Source organism: Typopeltis vanoorti, chromosome 5, assembly GCF_054136105.1.
Source record: "Typopeltis vanoorti isolate ZY-2024b chromosome 5, IOZ_Tvanoo_1.0, whole genome shotgun sequence".
Classification (NCBI taxonomy): domain Eukaryota; kingdom Metazoa; phylum Arthropoda; class Arachnida; order Uropygi; family Thelyphonidae; genus Typopeltis; species Typopeltis vanoorti.
This window is the reverse complement of record NC_143553.1, coordinates 46018899-46044427: the sequence shown is the minus strand read 5'-3', so window position 1 is coordinate 46044427 and position 25529 is coordinate 46018899. Positions and strand designations below refer to the sequence as shown.

Below are 25529 nucleotides of genomic sequence, written 5' to 3'. Positions count from 1 at the left end.
GAATGGTCCTAATTCCCATTGATCACCATCATACACTTGTGGAAAGTATGCCCTGTAAAATTGCTGCAGTCATCGCAGTGAAAGGTCTACATTTTATTAAGGTGAGTGCCATGGCCATCTGTTCCTCACACTTTGGTATCTGTCAACTTCTTTGTAAGCAGTGTGTTATATATGCACACATACTGTATATCATTAGCAAAATTAATGAAACAAAGTATTCAAACATGTATGTTTAGTCATATACTATACAAGGATGCTATACTATAACATTCACAGAATACAAAATTGCACTGAGAGCCTTGATGTGATTTCCAAAGATAATGTCTATGGGAAAATGGTGTGCTTGGCCGTGTTATCCTCAATAAAAAATCTCCTGGAAAGACATGTCATTCTGTTTTCACAACAGCACATTATGGACTAATCTCTTATTCACCAATGAATAATATTAGGTTACATAAACCAACAAACACTGCATTTATCTTATTATCAATCTGTATTCATATAAAAGTTAAACGATATTGTTTAAAAATAATTTGTACATTCAAGTTTTTCTTTCCTTAATTAAAAACAAATTACTAATTTCAAACTGAAGCAAAATTCATATTACTATAACTTAGGTAGATCATACATAAGGCACCCAATTGCTTCCATCTTCAGGCATTAAATTACCAGTAACCAATAACACAATATCAACAATCCACCAAATTCCAACCCCACCTAGAGTCAACAGTTTCCCCACAGCTGTTCCTGTGTGTCCCAAGCAAAATCGATCCATTCCTAAAAAACCCAATAGCACAGAGTAAAGAAGTGTTGTAGCAAAGTAATGCCCTGTGTATCTGTTAGGAGATAAACAAATTATAAATATCAATACAAGAAACAGTAGAAATCAAATTTCAACAATGATAATGTATTTCAAAATTTTAAAAGAAACAATACTAGTACTTTCTCATCATTTGAAAGAATAGATACAGTATTGTGAATTAGGAAAGAATTAAAACCAAGGCCAATTTATTTTGTCTGTTAATTATATTTCTTATAATTTATATTACATTTTTTATGTGTTTACGCGGTTATATAATCTACAAAGTACATAGATTTAGATCATGCTAATTCATATTTGAGGAGAAGGAATGTGCATTAGAGTCTCCATGTAGGTGAACACGCATATTGGTTTTGAGAGAAAAACTTCTCTACATCACATAATAGCGATGATTTCTTAAGGCAGGCATTCACTTTATCTGCCTTAGTTCCACGGGATAGAACTGGCAGTTTGTCAAAACTCACCGGCATATTATCATCAAATTCCTGGTATATATACCCTCAAGAGGTGTACAGGATATGATAGTACTACATGAATAATTTACATCATTACTAACTTCCTATCTACAATTTTCCTCCAAATTTCCTCTGTTACCTGTCAAGACTCCAACCTTATCAGATCTTATATTTCTGCCTTCTAAGGCACTTTTTTTTAGATATAGGTGTATCAATCCACCTATAACTTGGTCTTCCTCTGGATCTTTTTCCTGCCAACCTGGCAAAGAACACTTGTTTTGCTAATCTTTCCTCTCCCATTCTGTTTACGTGACCATACCATCTGGGATTAGCTATGCTAACACATTCATGGATGCTGACAATGTCAAGTTCTTTCCTAATACCCTCTAATCATAATAGTTAATACATAAAATGTCACTAATAGATAATACATAAAATGAAGATTTGTACGTTACCACTTTGTTAGACGATTTCTCGATCCTTCCACCTGTTCTTTGTTATGGATTGTCCCTCTGTACAGTGATCTGCTGCCACATGGAGTCACATGCTCGTCCCGAATTAGCCCCTTGTTTCTTCTAGGCTTACGAACTTTTCGCGTCACTGCTTTTAACACAATTTACCTTCAAAGGGAATCCTTTGTTGCTTTCTCATCGGTTAGAACCAAACCGATGGCTAAAACTCGAAACATGGCCGTCATCTCGTGCTAAACTTCTTCGATTCGCGCCACTCAGCAACTGGAAACACATTGCCACTATGCCGTCTTATCGGATATCAACCATGCTGACCCGTTTCGGAACTACGAGCCAGAAACCTATGTGGAGGGAACACCACAGAAACCAAAACCAGAAACGTAAAAGGAGCCAAAAGAGAGAGTCTCGAGCCATGCGAGTTCATTTTTAAACTCTTCTATAGTGCCCTCTTCTGTACTCCAAGCTAGTCTATGACTCTTTCCTATTTGCTACTACCTCCTTGCTGAACGAGGATTGCTCTCTTCAGGGAACGCGAATTTTGAGCACCTTCCACGAATGCCTACTCATCGTTCGTTACGTCATCTTTGGTGGTCAAATTGCAACCTTCGAACTTTCGTTTGCACAACAATAAGCGATTTTATACATGGCATAGTTTAATATTGATGTCTTTTGAAAGTATTGTCTAAAATAGATTTCCATCTATTTTAGACAATACTTTAAACATAGTACAATCTAATACTTATTTCCTTCTTCGATTTCATTTTAATTTAGGATTCAATTTCTTCCTTTATATTTTAAGTCCCTTCTTAAGCAAAGTTAACACCTGCATTTTCACATATTATGTCTGTTTTGCCAAGAGTACAAGTGTGCTTTTGCTTGATATTGTTGTTCTTGTTAAATCTTGAATGGTGCAGTTCTATTCTTGATAGAACCATCATTCAAGATCTAACACTTTAATTCTAACTGCTGACTTACAACTCGAAGACTAAGAATTGCTTGATTTAATGCCTGATTGACAACCATATAACTGTAGCATTTTGAATAGCTTCTCTCTTGGCATCTTGTCATATGCCTTTTCCAGATCTACAAAACTCAAGTACAAATCTAGAAAGTTTTTTACCTTAGGTATAATATATGTTAAAGATACGAAGCTATTTTAAACCTAGTTTTAATCCATTTCCCAAGTAAGTCAAGTTTGTGCCTGCAAGTAGTGCAAGACTTAGGCAACTCGTGGTAAAGGTGGAACAAGTTCTGATCACTATTCTTAATATTTACCCTCAATGCAGAGCACATCTCCTTGAGGAGATGTATGATGCTATGCATTAAAGGCAAGGGGCCACTACCCAGACTGGTTTCGATCTTTATTGAGGTCTCATCAGTGGGAGCCAGGCTTAGAAATATCAAGTAAGCAAACCAGGTGTTTGCTTACTTGGGAAATGGATTAAAACCAGGTTTAAAATAGCTTGATATCGTTAATGTATATTATACGCAAGGTAAAAAACTTTCTACATCCATCTCTCATCCTGAGATTTTTATTTAATAAGGTCAAAGCAACTTATGGTAACTTGTTTTGGTAAAATACTTATAAGCTCTGTATTACTTAAACCTTGGTATTTCTAAGCCTAGCTCCCACTGATGAGGCCCCAATAAAGGTCCAAACCGGTCTGGGTAGTGGCCACCTGCCTTTAATGCATACCATCATACATCTCCTCAAGGAGATGTGCTTTGCATTAAGGATAAATATTAAGAATAGTGATCAGAGCTTATTCCACCTTTACCACGAGTTGCCTAAGACTTGCACTACGTACGGGTCACCCAGACTTGCACCACTTGCAGGTGCAAACTTGACTTATGTTGAACTCTGAATGATCTTGTTTCATGAGATCATACAGATTTCAACAAGTGCACCTTAGCATATTAAATTGTTCACATCAGAAAATACTTGCATTTTGGTAAAAATACAGATAATATAGTGTTTAAAATGTAAAATATTAAAGTATATAAAATACAACATTTAGAAAGAATCAATTTAGAAAATTATAAAGATGTATAACAGATTTGGAAGTGTATTGTATTATTTAGAGTTTTTTTTTTGAAATTATAAATCAGGATTGTAAAGTGTAACTAGATTTTGCTTAAATATTCCACTGGTCTAAATGTAAGAATGGGTCCAAAGGTCTGGTATGTATTAGTGTAAGCGCCCGAGGCTGTGTGATACTAGGAGCAGGTGCATATAACAACAGTCACGTGATTTCCTGCTGTAGAAAAAAAGTGCTGACATCATTCAGAGTATGAGACTAACATAGTGCCGCACAAGGTGTTTCAGGAGAGGATAGGGGGTGTTGTGTGAAACAGAATATAAGGAATTGCAGGAGAAGGAAGTGGGCTTTTTTTTTTTTCGGGATCTCGTGGTCGAGAGGAGAAAGTCCAGGTGGCTGGTTCCAGGCTGAACGGCAGGCGAGGATGCGTTGCAGCGGGAGATTCGAATCGGGCAGTTCCTGAATCTACGGATGGAGTTTCCAGTGCGACGCAGCCACCGCTTTCATTATAAGTGGATGCTGAGCTGTCGAAGTTCCCGTGAAATCCTTAGATAACGAAGATAGCCACGTTGCAGATAATTTTCTATGACTGATACCTCTAAGGAAGTCTTGTTTAAACTTTCAACTGTTTTTGGATACATTTCAGACATGCTTTACTTACTAGAATAGACTGCCAAAATTTCTCAGCCAAACAAAGCCCTGTGGCACAATGCTATATTAACCACCCAAATGGGCACATGGATAACATATTAAAAATATACACATCATATCATTTCTATAATATCCAATGGCTATATTGATTTCAATGGACTTCACATCCATGTAATTATGGCTGGTAGAGTGGTTAAAGAAAAATTATTATAGGTTCTAAGAGAGTGGAAAGAAGGTAAAATCATTCCACTGCACAAAGGTGGTGATAAGGGTATAGCTACAAATTATAGCTAATTTGTAAGCCAATCTGTATATCTGGAGTTGTGAAGGTACTAGAGAGAGATTGGTGAGAACTTACAGAAATTGGTTTGATAACAGCAATATTCTCTGTGGTTGTCAGCATGGGTTTGTTAAAGGGAGATCATGTTATCCTGACTGACTAATGTACTCCAGCAAGGTGACAAATGTATTGGAAAAGGGAGATGCATATATACAGTAAGTATACTTAGATTTTGCAAAAGCTTTTTGATAGCCTGTTGTTAAATAGTAAAGTCTTTAGTTAAATAGTCAGTTTAATCTTATCATACATTAATTTACTGTTTCTTGAATCTATCCTTTTACTTACTTAAAACCTTATACAATCAAAATCCTACCGGCTGCTCTATTGTTATGTCGTAATATCTATTGTTATATCGTAATTCTACCTCTATAATAACTCTCCTTCTAATCTACTGTCGTGCCCTTAAGATATTAATTTAGATCTATCTCCTCTTCAGATATTGGCAAAATTTATATTTTGCTGCACCAGCCAATATCCTATAACAGAAGAGACTCATGTTTAGGAAATATTTCTAAATTCTAAAGGGATACACACAGTTATTTTATCTCACGCTAGCGCTGTGCAGATTCAGTTAGCAGTCGTAGACTGAATCTCACTGAAGCAATTATATCTAAATTCCTTCCCACCAAAAAAGGTTCTATTTCATAAGTGGTGGTTTGAATTCTTAATCAGGCATAAACTCAGGTATAAGGTACAAAATATGTTTATTGGAAAAAAACAAAACATTTACAGTTATGTAAGTTTAAATACTCAATGGATCAAAATTTACTCTAAGTTAAGGGTTATACTAAATCACAATGAATCTGAGTAAGTTAAATCCCTCAATTATGAAAGGATAAGATTAGGTTTAAGCATAATACTACTACTACATAATTCTTTCACAAGTTATTCACAGAACACGCACTGAACACTTTCATTAATACTCTATCAATAACTATCTTAATTCAAAATTTCATTTTGAGCAAGCCTAGCCATTCACAAATTACTGCCTTTAACAACTCTTCTTTGTTCCACAAGGGCTTAATTCAGTCAAATTCTCACTAAAAGTTCTCTACTAGTGTCCTTTAGTTACAATGCACACAAATTTCTTGTTCTTCTAAACGAATTTTAACATAGAACGAAAACTTTTACATTACCGGATTCTTTCAGATTTTATGCCGCCATCTCATGTAGGTCTGGATTACCTTACTGCATATTGTTCGGCAGTCTTTGCACCTGGTGATGTACTACGCTTTTTCTTCTAATCGTTTCCGACTGTTGCGTGCTGTCTACCGCTCCGCAGGAAACTTTCTCCAATGGGACATTCTGCTAAGGCTCAATTCCACATAGGCCGTCATATCGCAATCAGCTCCGCTTGAAAATCTTCAAGCATTCTCAAGAAAAGAACCTGCCATCCATCATTACCGTAGTCGACCCACCGCTCTCTCACGAATCTTCCGACAAACTCCCCCTAAAACTCGAATCCAGTAACCGAAGATCAAAAGGTCAAAAAGCCCCCTAAAACGGCGTGCTTCATCTTTTATTCCCCCTATTCGGGCGCCCTCTATTCGATGTGGGTTTCACCCACGAACCCCATCGTTCATGCTCTTTGAGTGATCCTACACTCTCCCTAACCTGTCAGGTTGCATTATTCTAGGTAGCCATTCTGACGTCATTTTTCCGCGTAGGTATAGCCTCCATTTACGCTCGACTCGTACAGATTATACGCGATTATTCCGGATTACTACTTATCATTTTTCTCAGAATTTCGCAATGTACTAGACAGCTTACTTGGGAATTACAAATAACTTAACAATTCCCTTTCACTATACGGCACTCATGGACTACACATTATTACATAACATAAAATAATACTTCATAATTATTAGCTGATGTGCAGATATCTCCTTAATTAGTAGTAGTTATCATGTTAAATCCTGAATAAAGAATTTACTTGTAAAGCTCTCCATTCAGGATCTAACACTGTCACACGACAAGCTGTTAAAAAAATTGAAATGGATGGGATTGAATCACAGACTTCTGAATTGGATTGGTGACTGGCTGTCAGATAGATATCAGAAAGCTGTATGTAGGAGTGTTGTATCCTGAAAGGGAAGTTCCATAGTGGTGTGCTGCAGGGGTCAGTTTTGGAACCACTGTTGTTCATTTTGTATATTAATGATATCGGGATGAGTTTAACTGGTGATATGCAGCTGTTTCCAGATAATGCAACAATAGATTGCATGAATGGGCAGGAAAGTGAAACTGTCAATTCAATGTTGTAAAGCATAAGGTTTTGAGATTTGGTAAGCAACGATATGATGCAAAGTATACACTAGGTGGGGGAAAGTAAAGGAGCTAGAGGAGATAACAAATATGGAAGTGGTGGCAGACAAGGACCTGAAATTCAGGGGCTACACTGCACAAGTTGTGAAGACATCACATCAGATGATGATGAAAAGGATACTAACGATAATGAAATGGCCAAGATTGGCACACAAAAAAGTGCTCTTTCATCAAGACAATGCACCGTCCCACACATCGGCCGTAGCAATGGCAAAATTGTACGAATTGAGGTTCGAATTAATTGGTTCCACATCCACCGGACTTGGCTCCTGTATGGATATGAATTTTAAGATGATATATTTCATTCACATGGAAAGTTGGGTGGGAAAACAGTATATTAGTCCTGTTTTATTTATTTTGCTTTCATGATTTACAATTGGTATTATAAGATCTGCTTCTCTTCTCTTAGTGATGAAGCGAATGTATTGTTGTTTCTCAGTATTATTCATATCTTTCAACCACTCGACCTGCCTTAACTTATATCATCAAGGTTGCCATGGAATTGTGAAATACTCATTAAAATTACAATACCATTGATATTCCATTCAAATAACATGAACATTCATGTATTGGGGGGGGGGGTCCCCCCCAAACTTAAAAATTTAGCTCTGTGGGAAAAAGTTTCTTCGAACAAGGATGTCAATGACTATTTTGCACAATTTCACAAATCCTACTTTTTAGATGGGACGAAAAAATTGGAAACTCACTGGACCAAATGTGTAAACCTTGATGAAGACTATGTTGAGAAATAAAGGTGATTTTTTCCAAAAGAATGTGTTTAATATTTTTTACCAAACTTTTCAAACCCTCGTATATATATTTATACAGTAAAACCCTGTTTCTACGTTCCTGCAATTTACGTTTTTCTGCCATTTACGTTGGTCCCGTCTTAAGGCCTATTCTTATGATATATTGTTTTCCCGCCATTAACAACTTGATGTGGATGTTATTTCCTGTGATTTGCGTTTTTTTCTTGGGTGGCAACACTGATTTTCGAATCGAATTCTGCGGAAATCTGCGCATTTCTGTTCCCATATGGCATTGCTTTTGGCTGTAGTTTCGTTTCCGCTATCACGGTGACTTGCTCGCTTGCAGCAGCAATGTAGTGATGAGTGATGCAGTGATTTTTCAATCACAGTTCGAATTGATTTTGCAGAATTTCTGCTATGTAATGTAGCATGTGAAAGTTGCTTTCAAGTTGTGGTGGTGGATTATCCATGTTAGTAACATAGAGAAAAAAGACAGAAAATATATTTCAGTAGAAGTAAAGATGGCAATTCTGCGATGTGTAGATTGGCATGCCAGAACACGTGTGCATTTAGCAAAAGATCTTGGACTCTCCATGTCCACTTTGAACATGATAGTAAAAAACAGGTCAAGCATTGAACTCAATGCAAAGCAATCTGGCACTATGTCAAAAAAGCAAAAACAATCAACAATTAAAGATTTTTTAAATAGATAAATGTAAGTAATTGTAAATTCATTTATTTTTAATTATTAAATTTTGTAATCTAGTATGTAGACTCACATACTAGCAGTAAGTCAGCTTTTAGCCTTTTAAAAAATTTTTTTTTTTTTTACATTTCCTGCTATTTACACTTTTTTCCATCAGTCCCCTGAAAAGTGTAAAAAAGGGGAGGGGACTTTTTTTTAAATACAAATAAACTAATAAATATATCACTTTTGAGTTTTACTGTGTCTTTATAGTTTGTTATTATTACTAGAATTATCCTTTTGTGTTTATAGAAAACTCACATATCCAGGAAGGTATTTAGGAGGGAGTGCTGAAAAGTTCTGATAAACAGCTAGAACAAAAATGATATTAAAGCAATTATATCACCACTAGAAAACACATATATTAAAATAGCGTAACCCTAATGTTTCATCAAATTGCGATAATTTGTTCTTTTTCTTTTAGGATATAAGAGGAGTTGCTTTAATATCATTTTTGTTTTAAGTGTATATCAGAACTTTTCATCTCTCCCCTCCCCACTCATACATAAGCAATAACACTACCACTCATCCCAATAGTATGCCATCCTCAAAAACATTTATACATAGAGCCAGGGCTATTTGTTCAATTGACAACCACTTTTATCTATAACCAAGAGCTGTAACCTTTATAATATAGACAAAACACTGCTTGCACTTCACAGTCAATTCTCACAACAGCAAATTCAAAGGGACACAGAAAATAGTTTCTTATATTGGATAGTTTACTATACTGAGAGACTGTAATCGTGATGTGTGCAGAGATCATGGCAGAAAGCCTAATGCAAAGTTTAAATCTGTATTTATATTTACACATTCTGATTTATCTATCGGTTGTTAGTCACAACATCACTTGTTTAAGTAATGCATGTGCAGATATACCCGATCATAAGTATCGTGAATCATATGATGCAATGTATGATTTAAAATCATGCTTCATACAATATACAATCCCACATACTATTTCCTTTAAATTCTCAAGGGTTTTGAAAAACAGATAAGTTAACTAGTACAGAGTCATTAAAAACAAAGATATTAGAGATTTTGCATCCTAAGCCTACAGACTTTATTAGCAGATCTTGTTGAGAGGTGATCAAATAAAATGGAAGATAAATTAGACATTTTGCTATTTTCTTAAGCAAAAATACCACAAAAGTGGTCCGCAAGAAGTCCACATTATGGATGAATTGGAAGATTAAAATTTTGCAGATGGTAGAGAAAGAGCCGACCATATTTGAGAAATAAAAATATAGTAGATAACAGAAGATAAAAAAAAATGATTTAATAAGAGAATTTTGATAATAAAACTCTTAAGCCTTAATTATATTGGATTATTACAGTATTATGCTGAAAAATCCTTGGATACATTCTAATAACAAAATGTATGTTGAAGGATTTTGAATAAAATGACTACATCATATTTATCTTGGGTGTTTCAGAATACCCATTGCAAACTTCTAGGGTATTTGAGGAAGGGAGGAGGTAGGGTAGATCAAGTTTTGATTAGCAACCCATGTTTCCAAATGCAGCATTGCAATGGTACTGGTCAAAAACATTTTGTATTCAATTAACATATACAGTCGTGGTCCACATGCACATATTAACGTCTCTGATACCCTAACTGTTTCCCGCTTGCAGGCCCGAGTTGATTTTGAAACAGTGCATTGTAATCAAAAATCAAGCAGCACTCTATTGACATAGATTAAACACAGTTATTTACACTAAGATAAATTACACCAAATATATGATGGGGAGATTGCTCCTTCTACTTATCCATTAATGTTAAATGTTAAAGCTTAATTTGCAATTCTTAGCAATTATACAGTATAAATATTCATACACTTTCCTGCTCTCTAAATAAAATTCCTAGCATATTCACTACCAATCAAGTTATTATACTCAAGCTACTTCATAAATGTACTCCAATTACTGACGAGCAAAAATTTCACTCAGACACTGCAAAATTTTAGCACCTTAATCTTATCAGTTCACTACAAATAGTTCTTCTATGTTACATATGAAATACATGAAAGGAACAATTCACATAAGCTCTGTTATCTTAGTTGCGCACTTATTCATGGTCCCATTCTAGAGGACCAAGCTTTTCCTCTGTCACAGGTTTTGGATTCGTTACTATGGGATTTCATGTGACTGGCGTCTCATCAGGGATGTTGGCAGGGTCTGGAATGTAATTTTCCCGCAGTCATGAACTCAGGCAAGGGGATCCAATGTATGGAGTACATGCAATTTTGTCCAGGCGGCGATTCATTCCTCTCCGACACTGAGGTTCGCTCCTCAGTCAATAGCTTCCGGCAACCTTCCGCTGCAACGTCATGGCCTCCGGTGGATCGGTGTCCTTCTCTTCTCTCCCTCCTTCCGACTTCTGGCATGACCCAGCCAAATAGTTGTGTCCTCAATAATCAACTGCCGATGCTTGATATTCTCGTCGATGCCTTTTATCCCTCCTTCTTCGGAACCTTGCACGAATGGTTGAGATCCACGAATATTTCAGCTCGACTATTTGATCTACCACCAATGCTGACTTTTCCTTTCTTCTCTTAAGTGCACTTCTAAATCCATTTTGTCGGACAGCGGAACCTTGTCTGATCCGTGCCAACCCCTTTTAACACTGACCTTGAAGGTGGTCATATACAGAGCTCGTAAACAAAAGTTTCTTATACACTTAGTCAGAGAAATAAAGTTTCCGGTGACAAAGCATTACCCTTGTTCTTACCAATTTTAGACATTCTTTGTTTACAAAGTTTGAGCAAGTTAATTCCCATCGGATTATTCACATAGGCTTTTAAGCATTCTTTATACAGTGATGCACAAAGGTTATTTTTATAACAATCTCTTTAGATGTGACCTCTGTAAAAGTTGATGTAAGGCGCTTGTAAAATTCTAAGCTACATCGAATTTTACACCACTGTATTGAAACCAGATGTTGCCTAATGTGCAATGGCACATCTTCCAACAATTGTGGCAGTGTTTCTTGCAGGAATGTCAAGTACATGGGGGAAGAAGAAGATATGGTCCGATCAATTCATCACCAATGATGTCTGCCCACATGTAGACAGTGAACTTGTTCTGGAATCCATGGTGGTGAGCAATGTGAGGTTGTCCCTGGACTAAATGTAACTGTTTAGGCAGTTTCATGCCTTGCCTAGTGAATACAACTTCATTGTTGAAGAGCACCAGTTCAAATCAAGGCTCTTCTACACAACATTCACTGCACCACCTACAGAACCCAACCTGTGGTATGAAATTGGTTGGGTCCAGTGCATGAACCTTCTGATACCGGAAAGGGTGAAGCAGAGCCTGCCAGGTGCTGGAGTGACAGACACCCATGGCATGGCACAGAAGGTTCTCAACTTAACAAAGCATCTCCTTGCCAAAGTATGGGGTACGGCAAATCTTACTTGGAGCTCCACAGTCATGTCTGTTGGCATTGAAGGAACCTGTTTCTCACAACTGCTCATTCATGTTGGCAAACAGGATGTGCGATGGAGTTGGATAATGTGGGAAACGCTGTGTGCACAATCAATGGGCAGGCCTTCCATTACATTGAGCTTTGCTGTACATTAACATCATGTTGGCATAGTCAGCATTTGTGTAATTTGACATTGTGCATTAATGTGATGTGCATCAATGACACTGCATTATTAAAACATGATCTACTCTGACTACTCCCCACCCCTCTATATACCCTAGCAGTTTGTAATGAGTATTCTGAAACGCCCTGCATATTAATATTCTTTCCACTGGGTAGGACAACCAACTCACTAGAGACATCATATTTTAGTAAATGGCAACTGGCAGGTGAACATAACAGTTGTGACATTAAGAAAGATAGTAATAATAATGTAACAATATATATATGGGTGGTAGTGGTGAACACTTACTTGATACATGGAAAACCACTTTTAAAAAACTTTGTCTCACCAAAACATTCGACCCCTGGCAAAACCGTGCAGTTCACTTTTGTAAATTGTACATCATCATATTTCTGGCCACCAAACTGTGGGGAAAAAAGTAGCAGAGAATGGATGAATGATAATGATAATAAGTGATTATATACATTAACCTTAAAAACATCAAATAACATATATGTGGTAAAAATATATAATAAACAGACTTGTTTCTTTGATAATTGCCACATGCAATAATTTGAATAACATTCCCAACACCTGTAAAAGTATCACTGAAATCACTTATAAAGGACTTATAGATAGGACACTGCAAACAAAACCTCATCAAATCGAGCTACCTCACTGGAAATAATTGAGAGTGTGGGGCAACCCATGGAACATCTTCTTTCTTGCCTCCCCTTTTTTAATCGCCTTGCACAAAAGAGGACTTCTTATATCCTGCACAGATAAACAGCTGATTGTGCAAGATACTGGAGGAACATCTGACCATATTTATTGCACATAACTTACATATAGTTTCTTTTTCCTTCACATTTTATCTTATTTCCTGCATAATTTACCTATTAAATTTAAGCTTTTCTCATTTGTAATGTATTCTAATTTGTTGTAAATAATGTTGTACCAATTACTTACTACTGTACCACTTGTGTTTGGATACGAAATAAATACTTATAAAGGATTGTGTGTGTGAATATATTTTTATTTAATTAGGAGAGATATCAAGGGAGGCCACATATCACCTGCACTAGCTATCATATTTTTTATTGAATTCATTCAGCTACCAGCACTTACAACCCACAAATCGATCCATTCCCATCACACAGCATTCTACATGAGGAAAAAATCTAGCTCTCACTTCCTTCGTCTCCCATGAATGCCTGCTCATTCTCTCCCCACCCTCCATAAAATGAAAAAATCCACCTGGTATCATGTATGACCATTTCAGTTGTATAGCTCAATGGTAACATCATTATAGAATGTCAGCAACATGCTAAAACATGACCTTCCCATAGTAAGGCCATGCTGTTTATTATAAAGTAAAAGATCCTCTTGAACCCATTTCTGAATGTGAGCTCTAACAAACTTTTCCAAAATCTTCACCATATTGGTGGGATTATGTTAGAAGAAACTGATGAGGCTAGGGATGTTGGAGTTTTAGTAGACAGGAAGTTGGAGTTCAACAACACACAGAATAATTGCAATGCTGAAATGTTTGACATATAAAGATAAGGATGTCATTTTGCCTTATCAAGGCCTTGTAAAGAGGCATCACTTGGACTACTGTGCACAGGTCTGGTCTCCTGGTTTCAATTATGATTCTGATACAATGGAGAGAGTGCAAAGTGTGTTAAAAATGATATCAGGTTTGTAGAATACTGATTATGAAAAAAGAGAGAGAGATTGAGAATTGTAGGCTACAGACACTAGCAAACAGGAGAAAGAGGGGGGGTGATGATGGAGAATTGCAAACTTCTGAAAGGGTAATACAAATTTTCAATAAATGGAATTTTTCATTTTATGGGGTGTAGGAAAAGGACGAGAGAGCATCCATGGAAGTTGAAAATAAATGCTGTCAAGAAGGGAGTTAGGGCTAGATTTTTCTCTTATAGGATTGTGAAGAACAGTTGGAATGGATTGCTAGTGGATGTTGTGTGTGTGTGTGTGTGTGTGTGCAAGTAGCGAGAATGCATTCGAGAACAGCTACGACAGCTGCTGCAAATAGTATGGCCTCCCTTGATTAGTTTCCGAGTCCTTAAAGGTCTCTCTTAATAATAATAATCATCATCAAATTCCTGATATGTACCCTCAAGGTACATATCAGGAATTTGAAAAAATTTTACACATGAAAAATTTACATCATTACTAACTTCCTATCTATAATTTTCCTCCAAATCATTCTGTTACTTATCAAGACTCCAATATTATCATTATCAGATCTTATATTTCTATCGTCTAAGGCACATTGTACCGTATCAATCCACCTATATTTTGGTCTTCGTCTGAGTTGTTTTCCCGCCAACCTGGCAGAGAACACTTGTTTTGCTAATCTTTCATCGCCCATTCTGTTTAAGTGACCATACCACCTGAGATTAGCTCTGTTAACGCATTCCTGGATGCCGACAATGTCAAGTTCTTTCATAATATCCTCGTTTTTAATATGATATTGCCATTGATGCCATCTGTTCATGCCTCTAATCTTTCTCAGGACTCTCATATCTGTGGTCTCTAGTCTTTGGTCTAGTGTTTTACTTCTGACCCATCTCTCAGATCCATAAGTTAAAACTGGTTTGAAAAATTGCAAAATGAAGCAATCAGTGACAGCACAATGGTAAAAAAACACTGACCTGGCATGCAATCAGAAATACTTACCCTTACTTGAAGTAGAAAAAGCCATCAGAAGCCTGAAATGTGGAAAGGCAGCCAGAGTAGATGATTTTCAAAAAAAAAAATGTTCAAGTATGGAGGTATAAAAGTCTTACAGTAGATGTACTGTATAGTTCAGAAAGCCTGGACAGAGGGACGAATTCCCGATGATTGGAGTAGAGCTCTAATAGTACCCATATATAAAAAGGGAAATAAAACTGAATGCGAGAATTACAGAGGTATTTCCCTAGTGAGTGTTCCTGGCAAGATCTATGCAAGTATACTTGAGAAACATTTGAGAAGAATTGTGGAAGAAAAGCTTGGTGAAGAACAAGGTGGATTCAGGCCAAATATAAGCTGTCAGAATTAGATCTTCATTTTACGACAAACAGTTGAGAAAGCATGGGAATGTAACAAAGATCTGTATTTAAGTTTTGTTGATCTGGAAAAGGCATACGACAAGGTGCCAAGAGAGAAGCTATTCAATACGCTACAGTTATAATGGTGTCAATGGGGCATTACATCGAGCAATATTCAGTCTTTATTTGAGTTGTAAGTCAGCAGTTAGAATTGAAGGAAGTACAGGAAGATGGTTTAATGTTAAATCTGGTGTGAGACAAGGATGTACATTACCACCTCTGTTATTCATTATCTATATGGATCACATTATGAAGGAAAGCAATATTAAACCTGATATCAAAATTGGAGATGTTAATCTTGGCTCTTTACTTTATGTGGTTGATGTTATACTTCGAAATAAATCTGCTACAAGTCTGCAAGATTAATTTACTAAATTGAATAACTGTTGTAATAGATATGTTATGAAGGTAAGCAATAACAAGACAAAGAGAATGGAAATAGGCAGAAGCAATGAAAATATCAACTGCATTGTGAATGGAGAACCTATAGAATAAGTAAAACATTTCAGCTACTTAGGCACGATTTTTAGTGAAGATGGTAAATTAAATATATTAATAGACAACAGAATCAACAAAGCCCATAATGTAGGAAGTCAACTGAATAAATTTATATGGAATAAAAGAGAAATTCTAAACACTAAATTAGGTGTATACAAGATAGTGCTCAAACTAATTTTAACTTGTGGATCTGAGAGCTGGGTTAGAAGTAAAACACTTGACCAAAAACTAGAGACCGCAGATATGAGCGTCCTGAGAAAGATTAAGAGTATGAATAGATGGCATTAATCGCAATTCATATTAAAAGCAAGGATATGACGGGAGGAATCTTTATCTGGTCGATTTCAATCGATGGTGAGTTAGCCGATCTCATACGGAGGTAGCAGGGTTTTTCTACCGGAAACTCGGGTTTTCATCCCGCATACATACAAATCGGCCCTTCAGAACACACGCAATTTACAGACAAAAATTACTAGTTGTGGTGGTGTTGGAGGTGGGCGGTAGATGGCGTTGATTCGTAGTAGAGGTAAGGTGTAGAGATAGTTGAAGATGTCCTCCCGCGATGAGTCTTCGGACTCCTTGGAGGTATCAGGAATAATAATAATAATAATAATAATAATATTAAGAAAGAACTTGACATTGTTAGCATCCAGGAATGTGTTAGCAGAGCTAATCTCAAATGGTATGATCACTTAAATAGAATAAATTTAGTTTAATCCTTCATCCAAGTGTAAGCAAACAAAGTTTGTGCCTGAAATATCTTCAGGACTGAGGCAACTCGTGGTAAAGGTGGACCAAGCTCTCATCACTTGTCTTAATATCTCTCCTAATTCAAAGCACATCTCCTTGCGGACATGTATAATGCTATTGGAAGGGCCACTACCCAGACCGGTTTCGACCTTTATTGAGGTCTCGTCAGTGGGAACCAGACCCAGAGATGGTGATACTAAGGTGGAAGTAATGGAGAAGTCATATTTACCTATACAAATTGCCAAAAACTTCAGGCGCAAACTTTGTTTGCTTACACTTGGATAAAGGATTAAACTAAATTTATTATAGTCTAACCAAGTGAAAAAAAACTTCTAACATCTTTCTCTAAATCCAGAGTAATTTAATAATAATCTGAGACACCTTTTGGCAACTCGTATAGGTAAATATGACTTCTCCATTACTTCCACCTTAGTATCACCACCTCTGGGTCTGGCTCCCACTGACGAGACCTCAATAAAGGTCGAAACTGGTCTGGGTAGAGGCCCTTCCATTAATGCATAGCATTATACATGTCCGCAAGGAGATATGCTTTGCATTATGGGAGATACTAAGACAAGTGACGAGAGCCTGGTCCACCTTTACCACAAGTTGCCTCAGTTCTGAAGATACTTCAGGCATAAACTTTGTTTGCTTACACTTGGATAAAGGATTAAACTAAATTTATCATATAACTCCCACTTGGTATTATAAAATACCAAGTGGGAAAATACTTCCAACTTAAACAGAATGGGAGAAGAAAGATTAGCAAAACAAGTGTTCTCTGCTATGTTGACAGGAAAAAGACCCAGAGGAAGACCAAGATATAGGTTATATGGATTGATACGATAAAAATTGCCTTAGAAGACAGAAGTATAAGAACTGATAATGTTGTACTGACAGGTAAGATTGATTTGGAGGAAAATTGTAGATAGGAAGTTAATAATGATGTAAATTTTTCATGTAATACTATCATATCCTGTACACTCCTTGAGGATACGTGTCAGGAATTTGATGATAATCTTATTATACCAAAGTGCATGACTTGACATTTACCATTGAACACTACTTTTTTTTTTGTCTCATCCTACCTTTGTACAACCATATCCAAGTTCTTCTCTTGCAGTTTCATTTCCAAAAAGATCTAATGGTTCAGCACATTCCAGAAATTCCAGTGGTCTGATAATGGGGGAAAAAAAAAAAAGATCAAATCTATAAATCTCTGTGTACATATCAATATATATCTTTGTATTTAAGAGACATTGAAAATATTTCAATTTACTTTTAGAGTGGTAAATGAGTGGAATAAGCTGCCAGAGTCTGTTGTGGGTGCTATGATGGTGAACGAGTTCAAGACAAGGTATGATAGATACTGTGAGAATGTAATCGCATAGTTGTGTGGACATGATGTTTAGGGCCTCCCTTGATGAGTCTAAGGACTCCTGGAGTCGCCCGAAATAATAATAATAATAATAATTTTATAGGTGGAATGGGTGGGGTGGGGGGAGAGAACAAGTATAAACCAGAACTTGATGAGTGAGTAGACACCAAACAATGACTGGAAGTTAATACTGCAGCAAGTATTACCAAGAGAAAATGAGTATTGAGGAAGATGAATACATACAAGTGCAGTGCATGCTCGTATGTAAAGATTTTACCAGATGACCAGTTATATCCAAGCGTAGAAAACTTTCAAGGTTTGCAATAAGTTAGTTCACAACATCAAAGGACTGGACACATGCTGGATAATGAAATGGGTATCATAATAAAAGAAGAGTTAAAAACTTTAATATTCAGCATACATTGATGAAAAGTTCCAATTGAATATTTGTAATATTTATTGTAAAGAACCCAACTTAGAGAATTAATTAATAAGCACTATTTCAGATGGATATGTTGGAAAATTCAAATGCAACATTTGGAAATGTCAAATGCTGCATTTGACATTTCCAAATGCTTCTTATTGGGAATGTCAACAACGACAAAAGAGTTTACTTTTTGTCATTGTTGGTAAAATATGTACCGTATATCCAGCGTATAAGTCGACTTTTCAGTATTGAAAAAAAGTACTAAATTTTTTAGGTCGACTTATACACCGGGTCAAAAATTGATTGCTTTCCAAGAAAAAAACTAGTACGTATCATACTCTTTTTAACCACCTTACCATACATATTCCCATTTTATATCCCGATCATGTCAAACATAACTAGAGTGTCATCCATATTTCCGATTTGAGACAATAAATAATTTTTTTGCTTTCTTTTAGAAATTATAAATCTTTGATCCAAATCCTTTGGCAGCTTCTGTGCGATTTTCATTTTTAGTCGAAGCACTAAATTTTTCCTTTCCATAAACTGGCTACACCAACTCACTGTAGATTTGAAGTCTTCGCTGTCCTTTTTATTTGCTTTGCCCCACTTCAAAGCAAATAAACGAATATTATTTCTCGTTATAATGACTCCATTTTGGCGATTTTCTCAAACCCAATCTGCAACATTATTTTCCAGAATAGGCCACTTACAAATCTTTTCCATAATGCGCACTTATTTTTTGGCATTTTCATTATTAAAGTTTCATTTATTCTCCAATTGCGAACTAGTTTTTCGTTTATTCCGAACTGACGTGCAGCAACACAGTATTTTCTTTTGCAAATTTAATCACTTTGCACTTAAAACTCGCGTCATATTTCATTCTTTTAAAGGGAGCGATTGCACTTTAGTTCACTATTGGTCAACTGGTCAATACGAAATAAAATTTCTTTTGTCAATTAGGTATTTTATATCTTTTGCTAAAACAAAGAATGGAAGGACTAAAAAGGCAGTTATGATACTAGTGGTTGATGCTTGTATAAAAATTTTACTTAAAAACTATCATAATTTTTATTTTTAAAGAAATTTTTCGAGTCGACTTATACGATAAGTATACTATAAAAACTCAAACTCAAAAAATTCCAATATCAACTTATACGCCGGAATATACGGTATATATATTTCATCTGAATGAAAATATCTATTTTCATTCAAATGGAGATTATTTTATATTCCCATAAATGCAATATGTTTGGCATTTTGCCTTTTTTAGGATGCTGTGAATGCCTGACATCTTCATACATCTTCACCCTGGAATTGACATCTCATGTGTCAATTCCATTATTTTCTCGACAAAATGGTTTGATCACATATAAAGAAATGCAGTTAGATGTTTTCAACGAATATTTTTTAAATAAGGCTCAGCTGAATGGATATTAACATCTGACCTCCATGGAGTCAGAAACTCATCGTAGATATCAAGAATGTTTCATAAAATTTCAGCAGCAACAATCAGTATCACCAAACAAACTGCAACATTTTCTAAGATAAGTACAGATGGTTTTAGATGGTGATGGTGTACATTTCTGTAAGGATATGTACTTTGCATTATGGGATACTAAGGCAAGTGATGTGAAGTCATTAGCTTACACTTGGATAAAGGATTAAACCAAGAATATAATTTCTTGGTATCTTTAATTTATACTAAGTTACCATTTGATTTTCATTCCATTCTCCCAGATCTAGCTAATCAGCAAACAACAATGATATAGGTATTTAGATAAATAAATATAATTAAATGTGTCTTTTTAGATATATCCTGAGTAATGGCTGATGCAACTAATGCCATAAGCTCCATATATATATATATATATATATATAAAAATAATCACTGCTAATCATGCATATTCTTCAGCTATCTGTTTTGCAGATGAAAGAATCCAAGTTTCTGAACAGGAATGGAAAACACTACCACTACAGTAATTTGAATTGCTAATTCCCTTCAACTGAAAATTTCAAGATGTCAGGACTCAAATCTATATCTAAACAAGGAGAGATGTCATGCTGTCCTTGTAAGTGCACTATGGTGGTACCCCTTGAGCTTAAACATGTTATGACATTTGTTCAAATGTCTGGTAACAATGTAGAGGAAGTTTGCACAATGCATTGGTATAAGTGGGTAGTAGAATGTACCCTGCTCGTTGGCACTTGAAACACACAAGCAGAGCTCAAGAAAATCAAATTGGATGTCACACTATATTTACAAATTTCAGAACGTTCAGACCTGTATGAAGCAATGCTTGCAAGTAGAAAGTACTAGCCAACTACATTTTTATTACAACAGTTCAAGAACTGTACATTTTGCCAAACAAAATGTAAAACACAGCAATAGTAGAATCATTCAGAAATAGCAGCAAAGTCCAATGTACATACTATATGACAGGTATTACATCAATGTAGGCTACACGAAATTTTGCATCATCAAAATTTCATGGAAAAGTATTGTCTAGCTTTGAAATGCAAAACCCAAGTTCTCAGGCAGTGAAAACCATTTTCTGGGACAATGATTCATGTTACTATTTTATCTGTTAGAAGTGTTTGGTTTAACAATGGCATGGAGACAAAAGTTTGTTAGCAAAGGGATGTATTTTCTGGTATTAGACTAATGGTTTTTATGTGGACCATACAATGACTAGCTTGATAACAGACCACTTTCAATGATGCAATTTTATGGAATAAGGCTTTATTTTATGTTGCAAAAGAACAATGTTCATATTACTACCTGGTTGTATGATTTCAAGAGAGGATGCTGACTGGATAGACAACAGAACTTTCTTTGAACTTTCACAGATATCTTATCAACTTCCTACAGGGCCTCGGCTTAGCCCAGTGATATCATTTGTGAAATGAATTGGAAAGGTATGAGATACTAGCCATAGAGATAGTTTTCACTGGCTATTAAAAATGCTCTGCATGACGAATATTAAATTTTCGCTCAAATGTCAACGAAGTACAAAGTGTATAAGCTATGTACACTACTGCAAACCAAATGACCCTATGAACATTAAAAAAATGGCATATATGTATTACAAGTACAGGATTGATTTTTCTGGCAACAAATGGTCCAGCACCTCCTTTAATCCAGAAAAATTATGAGTGCACTTGAAATTCTGGCAACTACACAATTAGTTAACTGGGCCACCATAGATGGCATTTCATGTGTGCATGGGCTAGTTCACAGTAATGGTATTAAGCATAAGTCCTTATCCACTTGCACTGTATCATTTATGCTAAGGTATTTCGTTTAATCACTTAATTTACATTTAATATTTAAGTTTCAATTCGTTCATAGCACTTTAGAGACGTGGGAAGGGTAAAAGTTGTATCAATAAATTATTACGTGACCTCCATTGGTTTGGCTAAACAGCTAATCCAGCAAGATTCTGGAACCCAGGGTGTCAGAAAATTGCCAGTGTACCTGTGTGTATGTAAGTATATATGCACACACATGTATGATCATATGACTCAAGAAGCTTATGATATATCCAATGAAATCTATAAGCGTAACAAATTATACTTAGTTTTCTCTCACATACATGAAGTTATTATTCAAAAATATAGTGTAATGCACATGTTTCTATTAAAGAAATGACTCAATTTTACTTTACATCCCTCCAATATGTTAAAGATAACATATGTATACACAAAACATCAGTTTATAAAAGAATATTACAAGTAATATTACTATTATGATTACTGCTTTCAGATTTAGTGACAGTTATTTCTCAGCAATGATGCTTTAAGAGGTGTAGTACTAATAATAATGTAGATGTAATAAAAAATTAACTTTAATGGAGCAAAAGTTTCCTTTAATTAAAAAGTAATTTACCATAGTTAAGTCTTGCTCCGATGACAGTACAGGGTAGCTAGATGAAATCCCATTTCCCCTATCAGTGTTAGACTCAATGGCGTGTCATAGCCAAGTGCCTTAACTTCTTTGAAACCTAATTATTATGCTCTGATAGTAATTATTGCTGTCACCTTCAAGTTAAAAGCCATGAAAAGGGTTCTTCACATCCTAGACAGGATTCAAACCAAAGTTTTTCTAACTGAAGAGCATGATCAAAACTGAATGAGCTATGGAGGCTCTCACAAACTGAGCTATTAGTGCAAACTGTACTGAGTAATAATAAGTGTAATAACCCAACAGCTGCTTTTGACATTTCTAGGACATACGATTGGGAATGGCAGAGGCCTGATCAGCAAACTTCCTTCCTTCCTATAGTCGGCTTTCTATCCTTTGCAAATGGGTCTCCACCTTCTTCTCTGGTCATTCTATGTGCTTGTAGATAGTGCCCTCTCTTAAGAATTCCCCACCAATACTGGAGTACCATACAGCTCTACTGTCAGCCAATGCTCTACACAAAGAGCCTTCTCTTATAGATAGCCCTGCTGATGAGTATTCTCCATTCTTTTTCATTTCACTAATTTTGTTAATCACAATCATCAGAATCATCAAGTTCTTCCATAATCAACACCTTATCTTGTGACTATTTGTCAGTGAGACAAGGATTATATCATGAGCTTCCAAGGTACTAAAACATAGTCCTATCTGATATCTCAGAAGAAAATTTTCACTCTTAATAATGTCAGATCTCTAAATGCAATCTAATTTCTTATTCTATACTAACCTTTACTTCTAATCATTGATGGCACAAACACATCTCAACCATAGCTTGACCAGCCTTCAGAATTTTATTTTTCTAGTTAAGACGTTACTTCTCACCAATAACTGTTGACATCGTATAAATCTAAATCTGCCTAACCTTGGAATACTGCTCATGCTTCTGTAAGAGTGTTCAATGTCATACAGAAGTAGGAAAATCTGATTATTACTTGATTATCCCTCTCTCAGAGACATTCATTTAATGCCTTTTATCTTCTATAGGTATTTTTATGGTTAGTGTTCTGCTGAACTGGACACCATTGTTCCTCCACTTTCTTCTAAAACTATAAGAACACAAGCAGCTGCTGGTTAACATCCATTTGTTGTCTAGGTTCAATTTTATCGAACCAACTTCTCTGTTATTTCATTCACCTCTTTCTTTATGTTCTCAAAAGACTACAACCTTTAGCTCTTTAACTTATTGCCCACATGACACATATGTGCTATAGGTTTTGCAAGTTTCTTTTGTGTAGGTTTGAAATATATACATAAGATTTATGAATTTCACATTCTGATATCTATACTGGCAGCTTTGGTAACTTCTTCACCACAGCACAAATAAAAAGATTCTTATAGAATCAAACTTACTGTGTAAACTGAGAGAACAAGAAGAATTTATTTTATTTATTTACTTATTTTCTTCTTCTTCTTCTGGAGTCTTGCTGAAGCAAGCTCATTTTTCAGAGTTCCATTAGAGCAAGAAGCTCATTTTTGCAATACAATAACACTTACTAAAAACTAGATGGGGACATAAAATCTTGGTTATGTTTCATAATATTAAGCATGTACTCCTGATTTTCTAAAGATAGTATTTGTACCAGCACAATTGAAGTTTTAAGACTTATTTGTCCATGAGACACCATTTTTTGTTTCTTCATAGTAAAGAAGCAAATCATGAAATATTTGTTTCTTGTATGTTGCTCACAGCTTTTCTGATACATCTATATCTTGTATGATGCTCACAGCTTTTCTGATTTAAATATATCATGATTTGCTTCTTTATTATGAAGAAACATAAAATGGTGTCTCATGAACAAGTAAGTCTTAAAACTTCAATTGTGCTAGTACAAATACTATCTTTAGAAAATCAGGAGTACAGGCTTAATATTATGAAACATAACCAAGATTTTATGTCCCCATCTAGTTTTTAGTAAGTGTTATTCCATTGCAAAAATGAGCTTCTTGCTCTAACAGGACTCTGAAAAATTAGCTTGCTTCAGCAAGACTCCAGAAGAAGAAAATAAGTAAATAAATAAAATAAATTCTTCTTGTTCCCTCAGTTTACAGCGAGTTTGATTCCATAAAATTCTTTTTATTTGTGCTTTGGTGCAGAAGTTACCAAAGCTGCCAGTATAGATATCAGAACGTGAAATTAATAAATCTTACGTATATATTTCAAACCTACACCATATATTTCAAACCTGATTTTGGCACTTTTGCACATTGCAACACAAATGTGTTGGGAGGATTCACACATTCTGTTTTTTAAAACTGAATCCTATGGGCCTCCAAGCAGATGCTATCATTATAGTCAACAGAAGCATGATGCTCTGAAAGGCATTAAATCAAGAGTGCTCTACTTACATTGTTAACATTTTAACAAAATCTGAAGTGCATTTTAATCCCCCCTACCAAAAAAAATTTCAAATGGATACTTAAAAATGCTGAACAAAACATTTTATTTATTCATCAATACATTTTCCAAAGCTGAGTACTTAGAGACGCTTTGGAAAACACTTCGTAATTAAGCATGCACCACTATATATACTCCATGTCGATTGTCAGCACGTAGGAAGCTGTTTTGGAAAAAGGCTAATTCGGATTTTTAAAGCGATCAAATGTAAGATTTTGGCCAACAGAATACCATGAGAGGGGGGGAAAGGGATTTTAAAGTGTTTTTAACGCCAATACTGCCGGTTACAGTCTAGTTAGTTATAATCTAATCAATAACGTATAAACAGCACAAGTTCATTAAACACATTTTCAAGAAACGTCATTCACATAGTAAATATTTAGAGCCAAATATTTCTGTAGCACAAAAGTAATAACAACTGATGTATCCTTACAAATTCTTACAAAGAATTAGGGGTGAATGTGGCTTATATCCAATACATTCCTCAGTTAAACACTGATCACTCTGATCATTTTCAGATTCTACAAGAGATACTGAAAACGAATAAAATGCAAACAACCACCATCCACTGCAAACAGACATTTTATGAACGGAAGCGCTCCCACTACAATTCGGTCAGATTTCGTTTTATTTTTATTTATTTATTATTATTTTTTTTATGGTGTAGGGTGGGATGGGGGAAACTTGAGATAGATCACAACACAAAAACACCATGTGGCAGCATACAGAAATATCCAGAGGATAATAAATGAGAAAAGTATCGGTAAATTAATTCGGTAAGTAGGAAGGAAATAATTATCATGATTTAGGGAGT

The 25529-nt window shown here is 35.5% G+C and overlaps 1 protein-coding gene across 1 annotated transcript; it reads right to left on the bottom strand.

Annotated features, from left to right (window-relative positions):
- Positions 1-217: 217 nt before the first annotated feature.
- On the bottom strand, positions 218-25297 carry amrt (TM2 domain-containing protein 2 amaretto). Its single transcript, XM_090392982.1, has 4 exons — positions 25149-25297; positions 17640-17727; positions 12494-12609; positions 218-836 (listed from the first exon to the last, which is right to left on the bottom strand). The coding sequence occupies exons 1-4, from the start codon at positions 25295-25297 to the stop codon at positions 623-625; spliced, it is 567 nt and encodes a 188-aa protein (XP_090249108.1). The 3' UTR covers positions 218-622.
- Positions 25298-25529: the final 232 nt, after the last annotated feature.

Excerpts from the sequence above, each read along its gene's own strand:
- amrt (XM_090392982.1), bottom strand. The coding sequence starts at position 25,297 with ATGTCTGTTTGCAGTGGATGGTGGTTGTTTGCATTTTATTCGTTTTCA. Across the intron at positions 12,610-17,639 it reads TTGGATATGGTTGTACAAAG|TTTGGTGGCCAGAAATATGA; the intron begins GTAGGATGAGAC and ends TTTTCCCCACAG. Across the intron at positions 837-12,493 it reads AGTGGTTTTCCATGTATCAA|ATACACAGGGCATTACTTTG; the intron begins GTAAGTGTTCAC and ends ATCTCCTAACAG.